Source organism: Euleptes europaea, chromosome 20 (genome assembly GCF_029931775.1).
Source record: "Euleptes europaea isolate rEulEur1 chromosome 20, rEulEur1.hap1, whole genome shotgun sequence".
Lineage (NCBI taxonomy): Eukaryota > Metazoa > Chordata > Lepidosauria > Squamata > Sphaerodactylidae > Euleptes > Euleptes europaea.
In genome coordinates this window covers 12,841,719-12,861,928 of record NC_079331.1, presented here as the reverse complement: position 1 = coordinate 12,861,928, position 20,210 = coordinate 12,841,719, and the positions used below count along the sequence as shown (strand labels likewise).

At 48.3% G+C, this 20,210-nt stretch overlaps 1 protein-coding gene across 1 annotated transcript in view; it reads left to right on the top strand.

Annotated features, from left to right (window-relative positions):
- The window catches only part of CEMIP (cell migration inducing hyaluronidase 1), a 57,175-nt gene that overhangs the window by 34,451 nt on the left and 2,514 nt on the right, over positions 1 to 20,210 (top strand). Inside the window, exons 11-24 of the mRNA XM_056866127.1 lie at positions 2,660 to 2,835; positions 3,677 to 3,886; positions 4,448 to 4,653; positions 5,657 to 5,726; positions 7,068 to 7,196; positions 8,101 to 8,186; positions 9,211 to 9,342; positions 11,491 to 11,682; positions 13,941 to 14,121; positions 15,071 to 15,286; positions 16,547 to 16,758; positions 17,215 to 17,400; positions 19,175 to 19,379; positions 20,124 to 20,201. Coding sequence (XP_056722105.1) covers positions 2,660 to 2,835; positions 3,677 to 3,886; positions 4,448 to 4,653; positions 5,657 to 5,726; positions 7,068 to 7,196; positions 8,101 to 8,186; positions 9,211 to 9,342; positions 11,491 to 11,682; positions 13,941 to 14,121; positions 15,071 to 15,286; positions 16,547 to 16,758; positions 17,215 to 17,400; positions 19,175 to 19,379; positions 20,124 to 20,201 — 2,279 coding nt within the window. The remainder of the gene's footprint in view (positions 1 to 2,659; positions 2,836 to 3,676; positions 3,887 to 4,447; positions 4,654 to 5,656; positions 5,727 to 7,067; positions 7,197 to 8,100; positions 8,187 to 9,210; positions 9,343 to 11,490; positions 11,683 to 13,940; positions 14,122 to 15,070; positions 15,287 to 16,546; positions 16,759 to 17,214; positions 17,401 to 19,174; positions 19,380 to 20,123; positions 20,202 to 20,210) is intronic.

Below are 20,210 nucleotides of genomic sequence, written 5' to 3'. Positions count from 1 at the left end.
TGCTGACAGATGGCCATCTAGCCTCTTCTTAAAAACCTCCAGGGAAGGAGAGCTCACCACCTCCCGAGGAAGCCTGTTCCACTGAGGAACCGCTCTGACTGTTAGAAAATTCTTCCTAATGTCTACACTTGAAGCCAGCTGGGTGACCTTGGGCTAGTCACAGCTCTCGTAGAGCTCTCTCAGCCCCACCTACCTCTCAGGGTGTCTGTCGCGGGGAGGGGAAGGGAAGGTGATCATAAGCCGGTTTGATTCTCCCTTAAGTGGTAGAGAAAGTCGGCATATAAAAACCAACTCTTCTTCTATGGTGTAGCATGTGAGTTTAGGAGCATTTCTAGCCAAGGCCTTGGCATGCGTTCAAGCTCGGGGCAGGAATCATACCAAGTCATGATTTGGCACGACATGAAAAAGGGTGGAAGAAGAAGCCTGAGGCGGGATTGTGTGATCTCCGTTCTCGTGAGGACCGCTGAGCTGAGTTCCTGCCAAGCCGTCAGCTGTCACTGTTATCTGAAGAGGGAAACTAGGGTTGGACCTCCTCTTCCCAGCTACGGCTAGGAAGCAACAGCAGTTCATGACACCAGAAGGGAAGACTGAGCAAGCCGAAGAATCCTCTCATGCTCTTTCATAGAGTAGCAGAACATGACTTGATGTTACGGCTGAGCCAAGCCGTGGACCGTTATTGTGGGCCAGTGATGCTCACTCCGCGGTTCAGGAGCCAAATGCGGCTCTTTGACACACTGCTTTTGGAGAAGCGTTGGTTTTTATACCCTGCTTTTCTTTACCTTTAAGGAGCCTCAAACCGGCTTACAACCTCCTTCCCTTCCCCGCCACAGAGGTAGGTGGGGCTGAGAGAGCTGTGACTAGCCAGAGGTCACCCAGACGGTGTCATGTGTAGGAGCGGGGAAACAAATCCATCTCACCAGATTAGCATCTGCCGCTCATGTGGAGGAGTGGGGAATCGAACCCGGTTCTCCAGATTAGAGTCCACCTCTCTTAACCACCACACCACGCTGGCTCTCAAAGACTCATTTTTCCAGAAATGCAATTTTTTTTGTTTTTATACCCCACTTTTCTCTACCTTTAAGGAGTCTCAAACCAGCTTACAATCTCCTTCCCTTCCCCACAACAGACACCTTGTGAGGTAGGTGGGGCTGAGAGAGCTGTGACTAGCCCAAGGTCACCCAGCAGGCTTCATGTGGAGGAGTGAGGAAACCAACCCTGTTCACCAGATTCAAATCAAATCTTTAATAATATACTCAATGACCAGCGATACACATACAGAGCATTGTAACCTGTATCTATTTTAATATTACAGGTTAAAAATGCAAGATATCACAGGTTTAACAATGACCCCTTTATATAGTACATTGAACCGCTTATTCTTTTCCTAGCCTGGTACGCCGGATTTTAATAGCTGCAGTGCAGAATTTAGCGGTCTGGAGAGAAACCTGTGGGTTTTCGTCTTTCAATAACAGCTTGGCCAGAGATCTATCCGATCGGCCAGGGAAGTGTTTTACCAGTGGAGAAATAAACCTTGTACGGACTTCCTGATAATATGGGCATCTAATCAGGTTCACCAGATTAGAGTCCGCCGCTCATGAGGAGGAATGGGGAATCGAACTGGGTTCTCCAGATTAGAGTCCGCCGCTCTTAACCACTACGCCGCTATGGCTGTTCTGAGCACTGTTACCCACTCCATGTTTCAGGAAAGAGGGCGAGGCCTGACAGATGCTTTCTATAGGGTTGCCAGGTCCCTCTTTGCCACTGGCGGGAGGTTTTTGGGGTGGAGCCTAAGGAGGGTGGTGTTTGGGGAGGGGAGGGACTTCAATGCCATAGAGTCCAATTGCCAAAGCGGCCATTTTCTCCAGGGGAACTGATCTTTATCGGCTGGAGATCAGTTGTCATAGCAGGAGATCATAGAATCATAGAGTTGGAAGGGCCCACAAGGGTCATCTAGTCCAACCCCCTGCACAATACAGGAAACCCACAACCACCTCCCCCCTACACCCCCAGTGACCCCCACTCCATGTCCAGAAGATGCCCAAGATGCCCTCCCTCTCATCATCTGCCTAAGATCATAGATCATAGGATCTCCAGCTAGTACCTGGAGGTTTGGGCACACACAAATTAGCAAGCTATAAGTTAGTTAGAAACAAAAAAACAGCTTCAAACTGCAAAACAATGCAAGTTTGTATTAAACAACAAATAATCATGCACCATACATATGGTACAACAAACATGGACAATGTCTTCTGTAGCATTGACTTCATTACCTTACCTCTTGAAGAGAAAAGATGCTCTCAAGCCCAGGACTGTAAATATTCCCTGCGGTGGCTTCAATTGTATATAGAATTTACTTAGCTGGACATTGTCCATGTTTGTTGTACCATATGTATGGTGCATAATTATTTGTTGTTTAATACAAACTTGTATTGTTTTGCAGTTTGAAGCTGTTTTTTTGTTTGCTAAGTACCTGGAGGTTGGCAACCCTAGCTTTCTACCTTGTAAAATATGCCACTACAGGAATGGGCGAGGTGGAAGCCTCTTGCCACGAATGGCTCTTTTGGGTTGGGTATTTGCAAATGGGGATTCCTGGGCTGCCAAGAACCCTGCTCCCTCGCTTCGGTTTTTAAACGCTCGAGTTTTGATTTTGCTCCTTTAGGGAAAGCGACCTACCTTCACACGGGAGAGGAAATTGACGGCGTCGACATGAGGGCAGAAGTTGGCCTGCTGAGCCGCAACGTTGTGGTGATGGGAGAGATGGAGAAAGCTTGCTACGACTACAACAGCGGCCTCTGTTCCTTCTTCGATTTCGACACCTTCGGGGGACACATCAAGGTATTGGCTGTTATCCTCCATTAGGGTTGGTGCAGTTTTGTATCCCACGCAACTTTTGTGATTCAAAACGAGGGGTTCTCATGAATAGTCATCGTCTTCCCAGTGTCGTGCATACTCTCCTGCTAAACAAAGAAGAGGATGTTGGTGTAATACCTTAGAGGATTACTTTGGGACTTTTGTGATACCTATGAGGATCACTTATGGACTCTCTGATGCTACATTGAGGGTATTTTTGTGTGTGCTGTGCATTATTTATGTTAGGTAACTATAAGAATTGAGTTGTGAGACACAATGTAGATGGTCAGTTGTCCTCTTGCCGTTCTGTGTTCCTTTTTGATCAACTTCCTTATGCTGAACACAGAGGTGTCAGGTTTCTCTGTCAACCTCCAGGTGGTGGCTGGAGATCTCCTGCTATTACAACTGATCTCTAGGTGATAGAGATCCGTTCCCCTGGAGAAAATGGCCGCTTTGGCAATTGGACTCTATGGCACTGAAGGCCCTCCCCTCCCCAAACCCTGCCCTCCTCAAGCTCCACCCCAAAAACCTCCAGGTGTTTCCCAACCCAGAACTGGCAACCCTATCTTCCATACATATTATTTCCTGCACATAGAAAGCTTCTGTCACACTGTCCCTCTCTCCGAGCAGCTCAGGGGAGCCTGCAAGATTTCCGCTGTTGCATATTATCCTCACAACGACCCTGGGAGGTAGATTATGCCCAGCAAGTTTCATGGGAGAGGATTGGAACCAAGATCTCCCAGATACTGGACTGGCATTAACCAATACGTCATACCAGCCGTAGTAGCAGGTTGCAGCTTGACTTGATTTTGGTGTCGTTCCTCAGGTCGCTCTTGGATTTAAAGCCGTCCACATGGAAGGGGTAGAGCTGAAACACATGGGCCAGCAATCCCTGGGACACTACCCGATCCACTTCCACATGGCTGGAGACGTGGATGAGAAGGGAGGCTACGACCCACCCACCTATGTCAAAGACCTGGCCATCCATCACGCCTTTTCCCGTTGCGTGACCATCCATGGCTCCAACGGTTTACTGGTAAGAATCTACGACTCGGTCACAGCAGCTGCAGAAGGCAGCGCTCAAAACCATTCTGGGAGTACAGGCAGCTGAATCCCGGGCCAAAAGCTCAATTTATTTATTTGTTTTATTAAATTTCTACCCCGCCCTCCCCAGCCAAGGCCGGGCTTAGAGCAGCTCACATAATATTACAACATACAATAAAACAGAATAAAAACATTTACTTTAAGGTCCTGCAGGGCCCTGGTCCCACTGGAGAGGCTATTCCACCAGGCGGGGGCCAGGGCAGAAAGAGCCCTGGCCGTGGTCGAGGCCAGCCGGGACACTCTTTGGGCCTGGGACCACCAGAAGGTTGGCATTTGATGTTCAAAGAGTTCTCTGGGGAGCATACCTGGAGAGGTGGTCCCACAGATACGAAGGTCCCAGACCACGTGGCTAGCAGTGGGACAAATGAATCTCGGTAATAATCTAGACTAGCTTTTTGTAATTGACACTTGCAGGGAAATTTGCAATGAAATCGACCGTGAGCTTCTGGGAAAACGAGTCTTGATGTGCATCGCTTTTGTTTTTGGGGCGCAGGTGAAGGACGTTGTCGGTTATGACACCTTGGGGCATTGCTTCTTTACCGAGGACGGGCCCGAGGTACGCAACACGTTCGATCACTGCCTCGGACTGGTGGTGAAACCGAGCACGTTGCTCCCCTCCGATCGGGACACAAGGATGTGCAAGACTATTACAGAGGGAGCGTACCCGGGATATGTCCCCAAACCTAGACAGGACTGCAAGTAAGTGGGAAAGGAATCAAAAATTTTGTTTGGTGTCTCTTAGGATAACCTAAGATGAACGAAACCACGGCCTTCAGCTTGCAAGACCCAAGTAAGGCTGTTAAGGATAGAACATTTTGGAGGTCATTAATTGAAAGGGTTGCCATAAGTTGGAAGCAGGAATGGCAACGAGAGCCGGTGTGGTGGTTAAGAGCGGTGGTTTGGAGCGGCGGACTCTGATCTGGGGAACCGGGTTTGATTCCCCACTCCTCCACGTGAGCGGCGGAGGCTAATCTGGTGAACCGGGTTGGTTTCCCCGCTCCTACACAGGAAGCCAGCTGGGTGACCTTGGGCTAGTCACAGCTCTCTCAGCCCCACCTACCTCACAGGGTGTCTGTTGTGGGGAGGGGAAGGGAAGGTGATTGTAAGTCGGTTTGATTCTTAAGTGGTAGATAAAGACCAACTCTTCTTCTTCACATAACAAACGCAGAGGATAGCATTTGGGGCGTAGCAGATTATACCATTTTTTCTGCTAATGCTAAAATCCACCAGACTTTCCAGTTCCAGCATAAAGTTTTCCCGCTATACTTCTCCAGGAGAGACATGCCAAAGCAACCAAGCGTTGGGCGTGATCCAAGCCAAAGTTCAGTCCCGAGGCCTTCTTCCCCCTCCAGCATGTTCAAGGAAACTTTTTATCACACCATAAAATATAAGTGAGGTCTAACCACTTCATAGCAGGTTTGGAATTTCAATAGAAATTCCTCCTGGAATTCCTGAAGGCTTTTCAAGATAGGGCTGTTTCTGCTCTTGATTGTTGAGGAGGGCGACAGCCGTCAAACCACAAGAGGGGGGGGGGAGAGAAAGGTGTGTGTGAATGCAACCACAGTGGCTACACTCTGCAAAGGTGGGAGCTTATCTGCTGAGTTATCCGACCTGCCTTCGCTATATTAAATGGAAAAAAGCCGAGCTCTGCCCACCCCCTTTGAGTATAATTTTTCTTCTCTTTTTGTTACTGATGCAACAGCGCCGTGTCCACCTTCTGGCTGGCCAACCCGCACAACAACCTGATAAACTGTGCAGCTGCGGGCTCTGAAGTAAGTACAAAGGGCTTTTCTCCGGGACAATTTCGAGCAGCTGCCGTCGCTCTGAAGATCTTCTCTCCCCCAACCCCAACTTTCGGTGCCTGCTGGAACAAAACCTGTTTCTGGAATTCAGGCCGTTGTGAAAAGCCAAATGCAAATCATTAATCCATCTGGGGGTTGGAAATAAAACCTTACCTTTCTTGGCCACCTGTCCTATCGGTCATTTGTTCAATGACACCATTGTGTCCCCAACTTTGGACAAAGGATTGAAATCAGAAGCCTGTTTCACTCTTAATACTTGAAAAGGGTTCCTTGCAGAGCGTGAAAAGAGTTAGAATTAATTATCCCAAGAGAATTAACTACCCCAAGAATTAACTACATTTGGCTGCTTACTAGTGTTTATCTCTGTCTGACTAGTACTGCTCATAAAGCTATAACCTTGAGCAGAAAATAATACAAGTGTTTATATAATTCCACCGCGTTGCAAGACTGTATAGGAGAAACCAGTACATTATTATTATTCTATTTGGGCCAGATTAGTTTGATCTTGTCAGATCTTGGAAGCTAAGCAGGGTCAGCCGTGGGTGGTACTTGGATGGGAGACCACGGAGGAAGTCCAGGGTTGCTACACAAAGGAAGAAAATGCCAAACCACCTCTGTTCATCTCTTGCCTTGAAAACCCTATGAGGTTACCACAAGCTGGCTGCGATTTGACAGCACTTTCCACCACTTTTGAGGGTGGGGGTGGTGCTAAAACAATCGCTTTCAGCCTTCTGGGAGCCACCGTGGTGTAGTGGTTAAGAGCGGTGGTTTGGAGCGGTGGACTCTGATCTGGAGAAGTGGGTTTGATTCCAAACTACTCCATACGAGCAGCGGAGGCTAATCTGGTGAACTGGGTTGGTTTCCCCACTCCTCCACACGAAGCCAGCTGGGTGACCTTGGGCAAGTTACAGTTTTATTAAGAGCTCTCTCAGCCCCACCTAGCTCACAGGGTGTCTGTTGTGGGGAGGGGAAGGTGATTGTAAGCTGGTTTGAATTTCATTTAAGTGGTAGAGAAAGTCGGCATATAAAGACGAACACTACTACTACTACTACTACTACTACTACTACTACTACTACTACTTCTCCTTCTCCTCCTCCTCTCTCCTCCTCCTCCTCTTCCTCCTCCTCCTCCTCTTCTTTTTCCTCTTCCTCTTCTTCTCCTCCTCCTTCTCCTCTTCTCCTCTTCCTCTTCTTCCTCTTCCTCTTCTTCCTCTTCCTCCTCCTCTTCTCCTTCTCCTTCACCTCCTCCTCCTCCACCACCATGTAAAAAAGGTCAGAGGGGGCTCAAAAGCTGTATGTTGTCTTCTGCAGGAAACTGGATTTTGGTTTGTTCTGCATCACGTGCCAACAGGACTGTCTACTGGAATGTATGCCCCCGGCTACTCAGAGCACCTTCCGATGGGAACGTTCTACAACAATCGGGCACATTCCAACTACAGAGTAAGTTGCGGTTGCGATGGAAATGGTCTTTAGGGGAGGAGCCATGTGTCAGTGGTAGAGCATCTGCTTGGGCATGGTGAAGGTCCCAGATTCGATCCCCGGCATCTCCAGTTGAAGGGACTAGGCAGGTAGGTGATGTGAAAGACCTCAGCCGGAGACCCTGGAGAGCCGCTGCCGGTCTGAGTACTGACTTTGATGGACCAAGGGTCTGATTCCGTATAAGGCAGCTTCTTGTGTTTATGTGTATAAGCTTTCTCAAAAGCCCCTGTGTTCCCGCTTAATGCAAATACCACGAATGGTTCTGGGAAGCCAGATGGTTAGTGCAACGTACCCAACTAATTGTACTGTTGTAATCAATATAACATTCACTGACTGCAGAGGAAACCAGCCTGGGTTAAATCTTTTTTTTAAAAAAAATTTTTATTAGATTTTTTTTCTTTAAGAAAAACATAAAAAACAAATACAACAAGAAAAAAAATTACAAAAAAGAATACAATAAATTATAAAAGGGTATTCATATACCACAATTAATATATTCATAATTACTAATTTATAATGTTAAGCAAAGATACCCTTTCCCCTCCACCCACCTAAAGAGTGACCCTTCACCCGACTTCCGCAGAAGTGTCTTAACAGTTTTATTTTATCCATTAATATTATAAATCACAATTGTTAAAAAAAATGATTTCTATATCTCATTAATTAATAAAGTCCGTTTTTGCCAACTTATCCCAATATGAGGTGGCCTTAACCCATGTTTTTTAAAATTCTCCCATATCCTTTCCGTGCAGAAATTCCGTTAACGGGTTAAATCTTTAGATTGCGTACAGTTGGCTTACAAAAGGTTTTCTTTTCTCTTCCCTCTTTCTCCAACCCACCCCCACTCCACTGCCGTTTTTTCCAGGCTGGAATGATAATTGATAATGGCGTTAAAACGACACCAGCATCTGCCAAAGACAAACGACCCATCTTGACCTTGATTGCTGGCAGGTAAGGCAACTTCTTCAAATGTGTATCAAGCTTCTAGCATCCTAGCGTTCGAGTGTTGACAAATGCTTCACATACGGTATCTGATCTTGGGTTTGGTAGAGAACATTCCCCTTTGGTATAGGAAAAGGAAGCTGACACCTTAGGGAAAAGGGATACTTGACAGCCGAATTGTCCGTTCTTCCGGTGTCAGGTTGCTTTCACCAAAGTGGCAGGTGCTAGGCGGCAGCTGCAGAAAAGCTTTGAACGGCGGCTTCCGGTCCCCCCCCCTCTTTTGTTTCCTCTAAATGTTAGGGGAGTCTTTCAGGCCATCGTTGACTCAGCACCTGCAAGCTAAGACATTATAGGGGAGACATGGTAGAGCTATCCATGGCTAGTAGTCAAAATGAATACTAGTCATGATGCATTCCTATTCTCTCCAGGATCAGAGGCGCATGCCTATTGTATTAGGTGCTGTGGAACATAGGAAGGGTAATGCGGCTGCAGTCGTCTTGTTGGTGGGCTTCCTAGAGGCCCCTGGGTGGCCACTGTGTGAACAGACTGCTGGACTTGATGGGCCTTGATCTGATCCAGCAGGGCCTTTCTCATGTTCATGTGGAAGATGGGGTTATCAATGGCTACTAGTCAAAATGGACCCATACCTGTTCTCTCCAGGATCAGCGGAGCATGCCTATTATGTTAGGTGCTGTGAAACACAGGCAGGATAATGTGTCTGCATTTTTCTTGCTTGTGGGGCTTCCTAGAGGCACCTGGTTGGCCACTGGGTGAACAGACTGCTGGACTTGATGGGCCTTGGTCTGATCCAGCATGGCTTTCCTTATGTTCTTATGAGCATGCCTATTATATTAGGGGCTGTGGGACACAGGCAGGATCATGCTGCTGCAGTCGTCTTGCTTGTGGGCTTCCTGGAGGCACCTGGTTGGCAGCTGTGTGAGCAGACTGCTGGACTTGATGGGCCAAGGTCTGATCCAGCGGGGCTTTCCTTGTGTTCTTATGTCAACCGCCCTTCTTCCTCCTGTGATTACAGGTACAGCCCTCATCAAGATGCCGACCCATTGAAGCCCAGGGAACCAGCCATCATTCAACGCTTTGTTGCTTACAAGAACCAAGACCATGGAGCCTGGCTAAGGGGAGGTGACGTGTGGCTGGACGACTGCCAGTGAGTGTCGCCTGGGCCTCAAACTCTCTGCGTTCTGCTCAGTGATGGTGACAGGCAGTGGTGTGAAGCTGGACGAGGGCAACCAAAACACACACCGTGGGGCTTTGTTTTGTTTTTTTGCATCAATAAACCTTGCTTTGCCAGAATTGCAGGGCCTGCCGTGATGTTTACGTGGGACCCATCATGTGGGAGCCAGCGTGGCGTCGTGGTTAAGAGCGGTGGTTTGGAGCGGTGGACTCTGATCTGGAGAGCCGGGTTCGATTCCCCACTCCTCCACATGAGTGGCGGAGGCTAATATGGTGAACTGGATTTGTTTCCTCACTCCTACACATGAAGCCAGCTGGGTTGGCCTTGGGCTAGTCACAGCTCTCTTCGAGCTCTCTCGGCCCCACCTGCCCCATGAGTGGTGGGCTCTGATATGGAGAACCGGGTTTGATTCCCCACTCCTCCACATGAGTGGCAGAGGCTAATCTGGTGAACTGGATTTGTTTCCCCATGCCTCCACATGAAGCCAGCTGCCTGACTTTGGGCTAGTCACAGCTCTCTTAGAGCTCTTTCAGCCCCACCTACCCATGAGCGGCAGACTCTAATCTGGTGAACCAGGTTGGTTTCCCCACTCCTACACATGGAACCAGCTGGGCGACCTTGGGCTAGTCACAGTTCTGTCCGAACTCTCTCAGCCTCACCTACCTTACAGGGTGTCTGTTGTGGGGAGGGGAAGGGAAGGCGATTGTCAGCTGGTTTGATTCTTCCTTAAGTGGTGGAGAAAGTCGGCATATAAAAACCAACTCTTCTTCTTCTTCTACAGTAAGCGGGAGCAGAAAGAAAAGCCGCCGCCGCCACCCTTTGGCACAGTAGTGGCATGGGCCGGCTGGCATAGCCGGTTTGCGAGCCCCTAGACGCAGCCATGTCCCAAATATAGCGGCCGTCTCTGCGCGGTTTGGATTTCCTGCTGCAGTTTTATTTGCATGAATCAGGCCTGTGTTTTTCAGGAGCCTTGCACATTTCTGTTTCTCACCCACCAGCCCAGGAGCCATGGTTTTTGCTCCGCGTCTTCACTGAGCGACAGCCGTCACTCCTATTAAACGACGCGTCCCGGTCAGACCAGAATCAGCAGCTGTAGTCGGGACTGAGCCCGTCTGCATAACTGATGTTTAAAATCGTATCTAATATCGCGGGGCCCTTCCGCAGAGCGCCGAAGCATTTTTCCATGCTGTGAAGTTTCTGGCAGTGTTTATCTCAGCAAATTTCTAATGAGTCTTCAGAGCTCGTAACTTGGAATGTTTATAGACTTAAGGATAAGGCTGTTTAAGTATTTGGTACTGTAATATATTTCAGCAGGACAGTCTATGGTAATGGGAATTGCAACACACATCTCTCAATGCCCAGCGGACAATTTTGGAACCGTGCGCTAAAAAGAGGTCATGTAACGTGCCTGCCCTCTTGTGGCAGAATAATTTCCGCGATAAACCACAACGTCCCAACTTTGTATTTTGATTCCACCGTGAACCTCCAAGGTCATCTTTAGCCAGTACCCTCAGCCTCATTAATATGTGGCGCCTGAGCTGTTGGTCCCCAGATTTAGAAGAAGAAGAGTTGGTTTTTATATGCCGACTTTCTCTACCTTTTAAGGAGGATCAAAACTGGCTCACAGTCACCTTCCCCTCCCCACAACATACACCTTGTAAGGTAGGTGGGGCTGAGAGAGTGTGACTAGCCCAAGGTCACCCAGCTGGCTTCATGGGGAGGAGCGAGGAAACCAACCTGGTTCACCAGATTAGAGTCCGCCGCTCATGTGGAGGAGTGGGGAATCGAACCCAGTTCTGCAGACTAGAGCCTGCCGCTCGTGGAGGAGTGGGGAATCAAACCCAGTTCTCCAGATTAGCGCCTGCCTCTCATGGGGAATCAAGCCCGGTTCTCCAGATTAGAGCCTGCCGCTCATGTGGAGGAGCGGGGAATGAAACCCGGTTCTCCAGATTAGAGTCCACTGCTCTTAACCACTACGCCACGCTGGCTCTTATCTAGGCACAGACCTTGAATGACCATTACCAGTTAGAATCCTGTAAACTGGCAGAGGGCTATAATTTTGATTCGCCCCAGCCACCATAACCAGGGCTCTTATCTTTGCATTTCTTCGCTCCTTTCCAGGTTTGCTGACAATGGCATCGGGCTGACTTTGGCCAGTGGGGGAACCTTCCCACACGATGACGGTTCGAAGCAAGAAGTAAAGAACAGCCTGTTTGTAGGCGAAAGTGGGAATACTGGGACCGAAACCATGGACAACGACGTCTGGGGGCCCGGAGGCCTGGACCACAGTGGGAGGACTCTTCCAATCGGACCGTAGGTTTTTCTCCGATTGCTTCTGTTCCATTTATCGCACTATAAGCTTTACCGATCTCGGGAATGAAAAGAAGAAGGTTTCTATATGCCAATTTTCTCTACCTTTTAAGGAGTTTCAAACTGGTTTACAATCTCCTTCCCTTCCTCTCCCCACAAGAAGAAGAGTTGGTTTTTATATGCCGACTTTCTCTGCCACTTAAGGGAGAATCAAACCGGCTTACAGTCACCTTCCCTTCCCCTCCCCACAACAGACACCCTGTGAGGTAGGTGGGGCTGAGAGAGCTGTAACTTGCCTGAGGTCATCCAGCTGGCTTTGTGTGTAGGAGCGGGGAAACAAATCTAGTTCACCATATTACCCTCCACCATTCATGTGGAGGTGTGGGGAGTTGAACCCGGTTCTCCAGATCAGACTCCACCACTCCAAACCACTGCTCTTAACCACTGCACTACGCTGGCACCTTGTGAGGCAGGTGAGGCTGAGAGAGCTCAAAGAGAACTGTGACTAGGCCAAGGTCACCCAGCAGGCTTCATGTGTAGGAGTGGGGAATCGAACTCGGTTCTCCAGATTAGAGTCCAACGCTCATGTGGAGGTGTAGGGAATCGAACCCGGTTCACCAGATTAGAATCCGCGGCTCATGTGGAGGAGTAGGGAATCAAACCCAGTTCTCCAGATTAGAGTCCGCCGCTCCTAACCACTACACCACGCTGGCTCTTTCCTTCTTCTAATGGCCTATCTATTACATCTGTAATATTACATCTTTTGTATATTACATCTGTAAATTACTTTGTGCCCTGACCTGGATAGCTGTGATCTCAGAAGCTGGGTCAGCCCTGGTTAGTACTTGGGTGGGAGACCACCAAGGAAGTCCAGGGCTGTTTTATAGAGACAGCCAATGGCTAACCATCTCTGTTCGCCTCTTGCCTTGAAGACCCCATGGGGTCGCCATAAATTGGCTGCGACTTGACAGCACTTCCCACCACCAAGTTACCTTGTGCTTTCCTTGGTGTGTCTCTCAAAAGAAGAAGAGTTGGTCTTTACACCCTGCTTTTCTCTACCTTTTAAGGAGTCTTGAAGCGGCTTATAATCGCCTTCCCTTCCTCTCCCCACAACAGCCACCTTGTGATGTAGGTGGGGCTGAGAGAGATCGGAGAGAACTGTGACTTAACCCAGGGTCACCCAGCAGGCTTCAGGAAAAACCCGGTTCATCGGGTTAGAGTCCGCTCATGTGGAGGAGTGGGGAATCAAACCTGTTTTTCCAGATTAGAGTCCTCAGCTCCTAATCACTATACCACACTGGCACTGCTCTCTGGGTATTTGTTAATATATGGATTTATTTAAATTCATGCTCCTTACAGACCAAAGCCACATGGGATCTAGCTATATGACGTTTGCTTTGAGGATATAATGTAATGTAGTGTGTTGACTGCTGGACTTCTGAACAAATAGCTGCAGCATTTTCTTTTCAGTGGCTCGTTTTAGCATCCTCTTTGGGTGCTTGTTAAGTCTCCGTTTTTGGGATGTTGCTCCAAGGCATAAATACATGAGTAATAAAGCAACTTAGAGAGCCAGCGGGGTGTAGTGGTTAAGAGCGGTGGTTTGGGCTCTGATCTGGAGAACCGGGTTTGATTCTCCACTCCTCCACATGAAGCTAGCTGGGTGACCTTGGGCTAGTCACAGCTCTCTTAGAGCTCTCTCAGCCCCACCTACCTCACAGGGTGTCTGTTGTGGTGAGGGGAATGGAAGGTGATTGTAGAAGAAGAAGAGTTGGTTTTTATATGCCGACTTTCTCTGCCACTTAAGGGGGAATCAAACCGGCTTACAATCACCTTCCCCCCCCCCAACAGACACCCTGTTGGGTAGGTGGGGCTGAGAGAGCTGTGACTTGCCCAAGGTCACCCAGCTGGCTTTGTGTGGAGGAGTGGGGAAACAAATCCAGTTCACCAGATTAGCCTCCAAGCTGGTTTGATTCTTCCTTAAGTGGTAGAGAAAGTTGGCATGTTAAAAAAAACCCTCTTCTTCTTAATGGATATGACTCTTTATTCAAACACCCAACATCCCACCAAAGGTCTTTCTAAGAATGCCGAGCAAATAAATATGATCTGCCAATACTCAAGCGGAGTTGAGGGGCACTCCGTAGAACTGCTGGGCTTCCTCCTGGAAAGAAGCCCTAGAGATGGAGTCTATTTTTTGTTTGTTTTTTTGGTGCGGCTGCCCTGTTCTCTGGAACTAACCCTCCTTTTTTCCAAACGTGGTACAGGAATTTCCCAATCAGAGGGATTCAGTTTTACGACGGGCCGATCAATGTCCAGAACTGCACCTTCCGGAGGTTCGCGGGGCTGGAGGATCGCCACACCAGTGCCCTCGCGTTCCGGCTGAACAACGCTTGGCAAAGCTGCCCGAACAACAACGTCACAAACCTACACTTCGAAGATGTCCCAGTGAGTTTTTCCCTCAGTTTAGATCTGCTGTCGGTTATAAGCACTATTGTTATACTTTATTACAGCCAAAGACCAGCACACACACGCACAAAAAATAATATCACAGAAGCAAATACAATTTTCTAACTGTTAGAGCGGTTCCTCGGTGGAATGGGCTTCCTCGGGAGGTGGTGAGCTCTCCTTCCCTGGAGGTTTTTAAGGAGAGGCTAGATGGCCATCTGTCAGCAATGCTGATTCTATGACCTTAAGCAGATGATGAGAGGAAGGGCATCTTGGCCATCTTCTGGGCATGGAGTATGGGGGTGTGGAGGGGGGGAGGTGGTTCGGAGTTTCCTGCATTGTGCAGGGGGTTGGACTATATGACCCTGGTGGTCCCTTCCAATTCTGTGATTCTATAATAAGCAAAATCAAAATACAGTACATGCCATATAATTAAGTTACATTAAATTATCGTTTTAAAATCTAAGATTGATCTAAAATCAGAATTAGTGTCCGTCCTTCTATTGCTTTCACCATCGCATCCTTGTTGCTATGAAACCGAATTTTGCAGCGAGTTTGCAGTTACAAGCATATACAAGCATACCTCGGAGATATTGCGGGTTTGGTTCCAGCCCACTGCAATAAAGTGAATATTGCAATAAAGCAAGTTGCAATTTTTTTTGTTTCCCAGTGCATATAAAAGTCATGTTTACACCATACTGTAGTCTTTTAAGTGTGCAATAGTATTGTATTGTAATAATAATGAAAAAGTTCGAAATATTGCGAGAATTTTCAAAAAGTGATACAGAGACACAAAGTGAGCACATACTGTTGGGAAAATGACACCGGTAGACTTGCTCGAGCATTCCAATATCTAGGAGGTGCAATAAAATGAAATATGCCTGTATCTCTCATCCAGTTATGCTTGAAGCAATCAGTTCATGCTGAGTGGGTCTTTCCTTCTGTTCAGATTACTTCTAGAGTATTTTTCGGAGAACCGGGGCCCTGGTTCAATGGGCTGGATATGGATGGGGACAAAACGTCGGTTTTCCATGATGTAGACGGTTCTGTTTCCGAATATCCTGGGTCGTATCTCATCAAGGAAGATAACTGGTTGATCAGGCATCCAGATTGCATTGATGTTCCAGATTGGAGGGGCGCTATCTGCAGCGGACGCTATGCGCAGGTAATCAGCAATGCCACCAAATGATAGTGGTTTTCCTACTCTATGATAGTGGTTTTCCAACCCGTGTGTGTGTGTTTTTGCTGTCGAGTCACAGTTGACCTATGGCGACCCCATAGGGTTTTCAAGGCAAGTGACGCTCAGAGGTGGGTTGCCGTTGCCTACCTCCAGGTGGGCTGAGAGAGTTCTGAGAGAACCGGGACTGGCCCAAGGGCACCCAACAGGCTTCATGTGGAGGACTGGGGAAGCCAGCCCGGTTCACCAGATTAGAGTCCGCCGCTCATGTGGAGGAGTGGGGAATCGAACCTGGTTCTCCAGATTAGAGTCTGCCGCTCTTAACCACTACACCACGCTGGCTCTCCCAGCAATATTGCCAACTTCTTTGGGCCACAGTCAGAGACTAGGTTGAGACTAGCTTGCTCCATGTCACTTACGACTGGAGTGTTACTCCATTCCCAGCCCTGACGGTGCTTCACCTGTGGCTGCAGAAGGGCTAGCCACTTGACAAGAGACCTTTGGTGGTGGGCTGAAAGAGTTCTGAGAGAACTGTGACTGGCCCAAGGTCATCCAGCAGGCTTCATGTGCAGGAGTGGGGAATCGAACCAGGTTCTCCAGATCAGAGTCTGCCGCTCATGTTTAAATAGCCATGTTTAAATATTTGAAGGGATGTCATGTTGATGAGGGAACTAGCTTGTTCTCTGTTGCTCCAGAGACTAGGACACGGAGTAATGGTTTTAAACTAATAAAAAAGTGATTCCACCTAAACATTAAAAAGAACTTTCTGATGGTGAGGGCTGTTCGACGGTGGGATGCGCTGCCTCGGAGGGTGGCAGAGTCCCCGTCTTTGGAGGTCTTTAAGCAGAGGCTGGATGGCCACCTGTCGGGAGTGCTTTGATTGTGGGATCCTGCATGGGTGGGGGGGGGTTGAACTGGATGGCCCTTGTGGTCTCTTCCAACCTTGTGTGATTTTGTGGTCATCTTCTGGGCATGTAGTGGGGGTCACTGGGGAAGTGGGGGGGGAGGTAATTGTGAATTTCCTGCATTGTGCAGGGGATTGGACTAGATGACCCTGGTGGTCCCTTCCAACTCTATGATTCTATGTGGAGGAGTGGGGAATCAAACCGGGTTCTCCAGATCAGAGTCCACCACTCTTAACCAGTGTGTCACGCTGGCTGTCTTTTCCAACCCATGGGATTATGGTTTGGCGCTTGAAAAAGCTCGCCACCAACCCACACCAAACTCTCTACGTTTTTTCTACTCCAGGTATACATCCAAGCCTACCGGTCGCCTAATCTGAAAATGAAGATCATCAAAAGTGACTCCTATACGCATCCTCTATACTTGGAGGGGGCTTTGAGCAAGAGTACCCACTATCAGCAGTATCAGCCTGTGATAACTCTACAGAAAGGCTACACTATCCATTGGGACAAGACGGCTCCCGAGGAATTAGTTCTTTGGCTGATTAATTTCAACAAGTGAGTTGTGTGACCCCCCTTAACAACTACATTCCAATCCAGTCACATAGCTGTGAGTTGTCTGAAAAGGGATGTTATTAGAACAGCCGCACATTTTTCTAGATCTGATGTCATTGTTCCAGGAAACCCACAGTGAGGTTTGCCATCTTCTCCCCTAAATATCTTGGGTCACCTCCGGAACAGATAAAAATGTTTGAGATACCGAGCGAGCCAAATCAATTGCCCTTTGATAGATTTTGTGAGTCACCACTGGTGGGAAAGTTTGCTATATTATGGGGGATCTTCGAAAGTCTAAATGCTTTAGAAGTGGTTCTACCCAAACATCTAAGCATTTTGCCTGGTAGGAAAGAATGAGGGTTTTTATTTCAGAGAAAGTGATTTAATTTGGCTTGGTCCATGTTCCAGGCAAGTCACAGTCACGGGTAACTTTTGTAATGTAACTTTTTCTAAATTCAGGAACGACTGGATCCAAATTGGGCTTTGTTATCCAAGAGGGACAACGTTTTCCATTCTCTCAGACATCCACCATCGGCTTTTGAAGAAAACGGAAAAAACCGGCATTTTCTACCCATCTCCTCAAATGGACAGACTTGAGTATCGATACCCTACAAAAGGGTACTACTATTGGGACGATGAAACCGGGTAAGAACATTGCTGAGATGTTGGTTCAGCTTTCAAGGGTGTGTGTGTATATATGTATATGTATGTGTGTTTATTTATTGCCGTCAAGTCACAGCTGGTTTATGGCGGCCCCATAGGGTTTTCAAGGCAAGAGAAGTTTGGAAGTGGTTTGCCATTGCCTGCCTCCGCGTCACAACCCTGGTATTCCTTGGAGGTCTCCCATCCACATCCTAACCAGGGTTGCCCCTGCTTAGCTCCTGAGATCTGATTAGACCAGGCTAGCCTGGGCCCCTTCTGAATGCACACCTTAACGTGGTGAGGGGGTTTGTGTGTGTCAGGGAAGCTGTGAGCAATACCGTAAGGGGTCTAGACTCTATCTAGGGACTAAACGTCTAGCAGAGTCACTCAAGACGGAATGGTCACAGCTGAGACACCAGACGAAGATGCATCAACCCCCTTAAGGGATCAATGGCCACATCCCTAGAAGAGAACAGGCAGTTCCAATGGGGTTGGGGGCAGAGGAACCCTAAAGGTTAGCTACTGGGCAGCAGCAGTAGTGGAAGGTGACACGGGCGGAGGATCTTTCGTAGACAACGGCAGTGCCACTACGGCTAACCCTGGTTAGTACTGCGCAGAAGAAGGCACTGGTAAACCACTTCTGACCAACCTTTACCTTGAAAACCCTATGATGAGACAATCCAAAGCCACGGCCCTCAGTTTGCAAGATCTGAGCAAGGCTGTTAAAGATAGGACGTTTTGGAGGACACTGATTCATAGGGTCACCATAGGGTCGGAAGCAACTTGAGGGCACTTAACACTTAAAGCCTGGGCCACCCAAGTGAGGGCACATAGGTTTGTTTTGGGGTTTTTGGCCGTCACAGCCAACCCCCTAGGGTTTTCAAGGCAAGAGACATTCAGAGGTGGGTTGCCATTGTCTGCCTTCATGTTACGTCCCTGGTATTCCTTGGAGGTCTTCCATCCAAATACTTGCCAGGGTCGAGGCTGAGAGTATGACCCAAGGTCACCCGAGTGGGGATTCGAACCTGGGTTTCCCAGATCCTAATCTGACACTTTAACTACTATGCCATGCTGGCTCTCTCTGTATACATACATGTGTTTGTGTGCGCTGTCAAGTCTCAGCCGACTTATGGCGACCCTGTAGGGTTTTCAAGGCAAGAGACGTTCGGAGGGGGTTTGCCATTGCCCGCCTCTGCGTGGGCTGAGAGAGTTCGGAGAGAACGGTGACTGGCCAGAGGTCACCCCTGCAGGCTTCATGTGGAGGAGTGAGGAATTGAACCTGGTTCTCCAGATTAGAGTCTGCTGCTGTTAACCCCTATGCCACGCTGACTTTCTATATGTATAATCTGGAGAACCGGGTTCGATTCCCCGCTCCTCCACATGAAGCCTGCTGAGTGACCTTGGGCCAGTCACAGTTATGTGTGTGTGTGTGTGTGTGTGTGTGTAGATACAGCAGGTTCCCTGGCCAGCATGGTGTAGTGGTTAAGAGCGGTGGTTTGGAGCGGTGAACTCTGATCTGGAGAACCAGGCTTGATTCCCCACTCCTCCACATGAGCGGCGGAGGCTAATCTGGTGAACTGGTTGGTTTCCCCGCTCCTACACACGAAGCCAGCTGAGTGACCTTGGGCAAGTCACGCTCTCTCAGCCCCACCTACCTCACTTGGTGTCTGTTGTGGGGAGGGGAAGGGAAGGCGATTGTAAGCCGGTTTGAGTCTCCCTTAAGTGGCAGAGAAAGTTGGCATGTAAAAACCAACTCTTCTTCTTCTTCTTTTTGCAGACTGCTGTTTCTCAAGCTAAAAGCTCAGCATGAGAAAGAGCCGTTTGCCTTCTGCTCTGTCAAAGGCTGTGAGCGAATCAGGATCAAAGCCAACCTCCCCAAGAAAGCGCAGATCAGCGACTGCCAAGCTAAGGCCTATCCGAAGTACGCCGAGAAACCCTCTGTGGACGTGCCGATGCCCAAGAAGCTGCCTGGCACACAAATGGTAAAGTCTCATCTTTGGATCATTAGGTTTCACTCTTCACAAGAACAAAGAGGGCTGTCATATATATAGCAGGGCTTCTTAAACTTTTTCCGCTCGCGACCCCGGGTATATAGGTATATAAAATAGGTATACAAATCAAACATTTCCTGATAATAAATCATAAAGAAACCTTTTACTGTTGCCAAATTTTTTGCGGCCCCCACATTGTCACGTGACCCCATATGGGGTCGCAACCCACAGTTTAAGAAGCTTTGATATAGAGGATGGTGCCGAGTTGTTTTCTGTCACCCTGGAAGGTCCGACCAGAACCAACAGGTTGGAATTAAATCAAGAGTTTCCATCTAGACATTAGGAAGAATTTTCTAGCAGTTAGAGCGGTTCCTCAGTGGAACGGGCTTCCCCGGGAGGTGGTGAGCGCTCCTTCCATGGAGCTTTGTAAGAAGAGGCTAGATGGCCATCTGTCAGCCATGCTGATTCTAAGGCGGATCATGAGAAGGAGCGCATCTTGGCCATCTTCTGGGCAAGGAATAGGGGTCACTGGGGGCATGGTGGGGAGGTAGTTGTGAATTTCCTGCATTGTGAAGGGGGTTGGACTAGATGACCCTGGTGGTCCCTTCTGACTCTATGATTCTATTCTAAGAAACATTTTGTTGCACGTCCGTTCGTAGATGTTTCATCTTTTTTTTAAAAAAGGAAAAGCACTTTATTAATTAGCCTAACGTCAGTTCCTCATTATTTGAAAAGGACCGTTTTGTGGAGCTGAAGGTGGAAAGCTACAAGACCAGATACTTGCATCTTAAGGACGACTTTGCTTATATCTCAGTAAGTGTT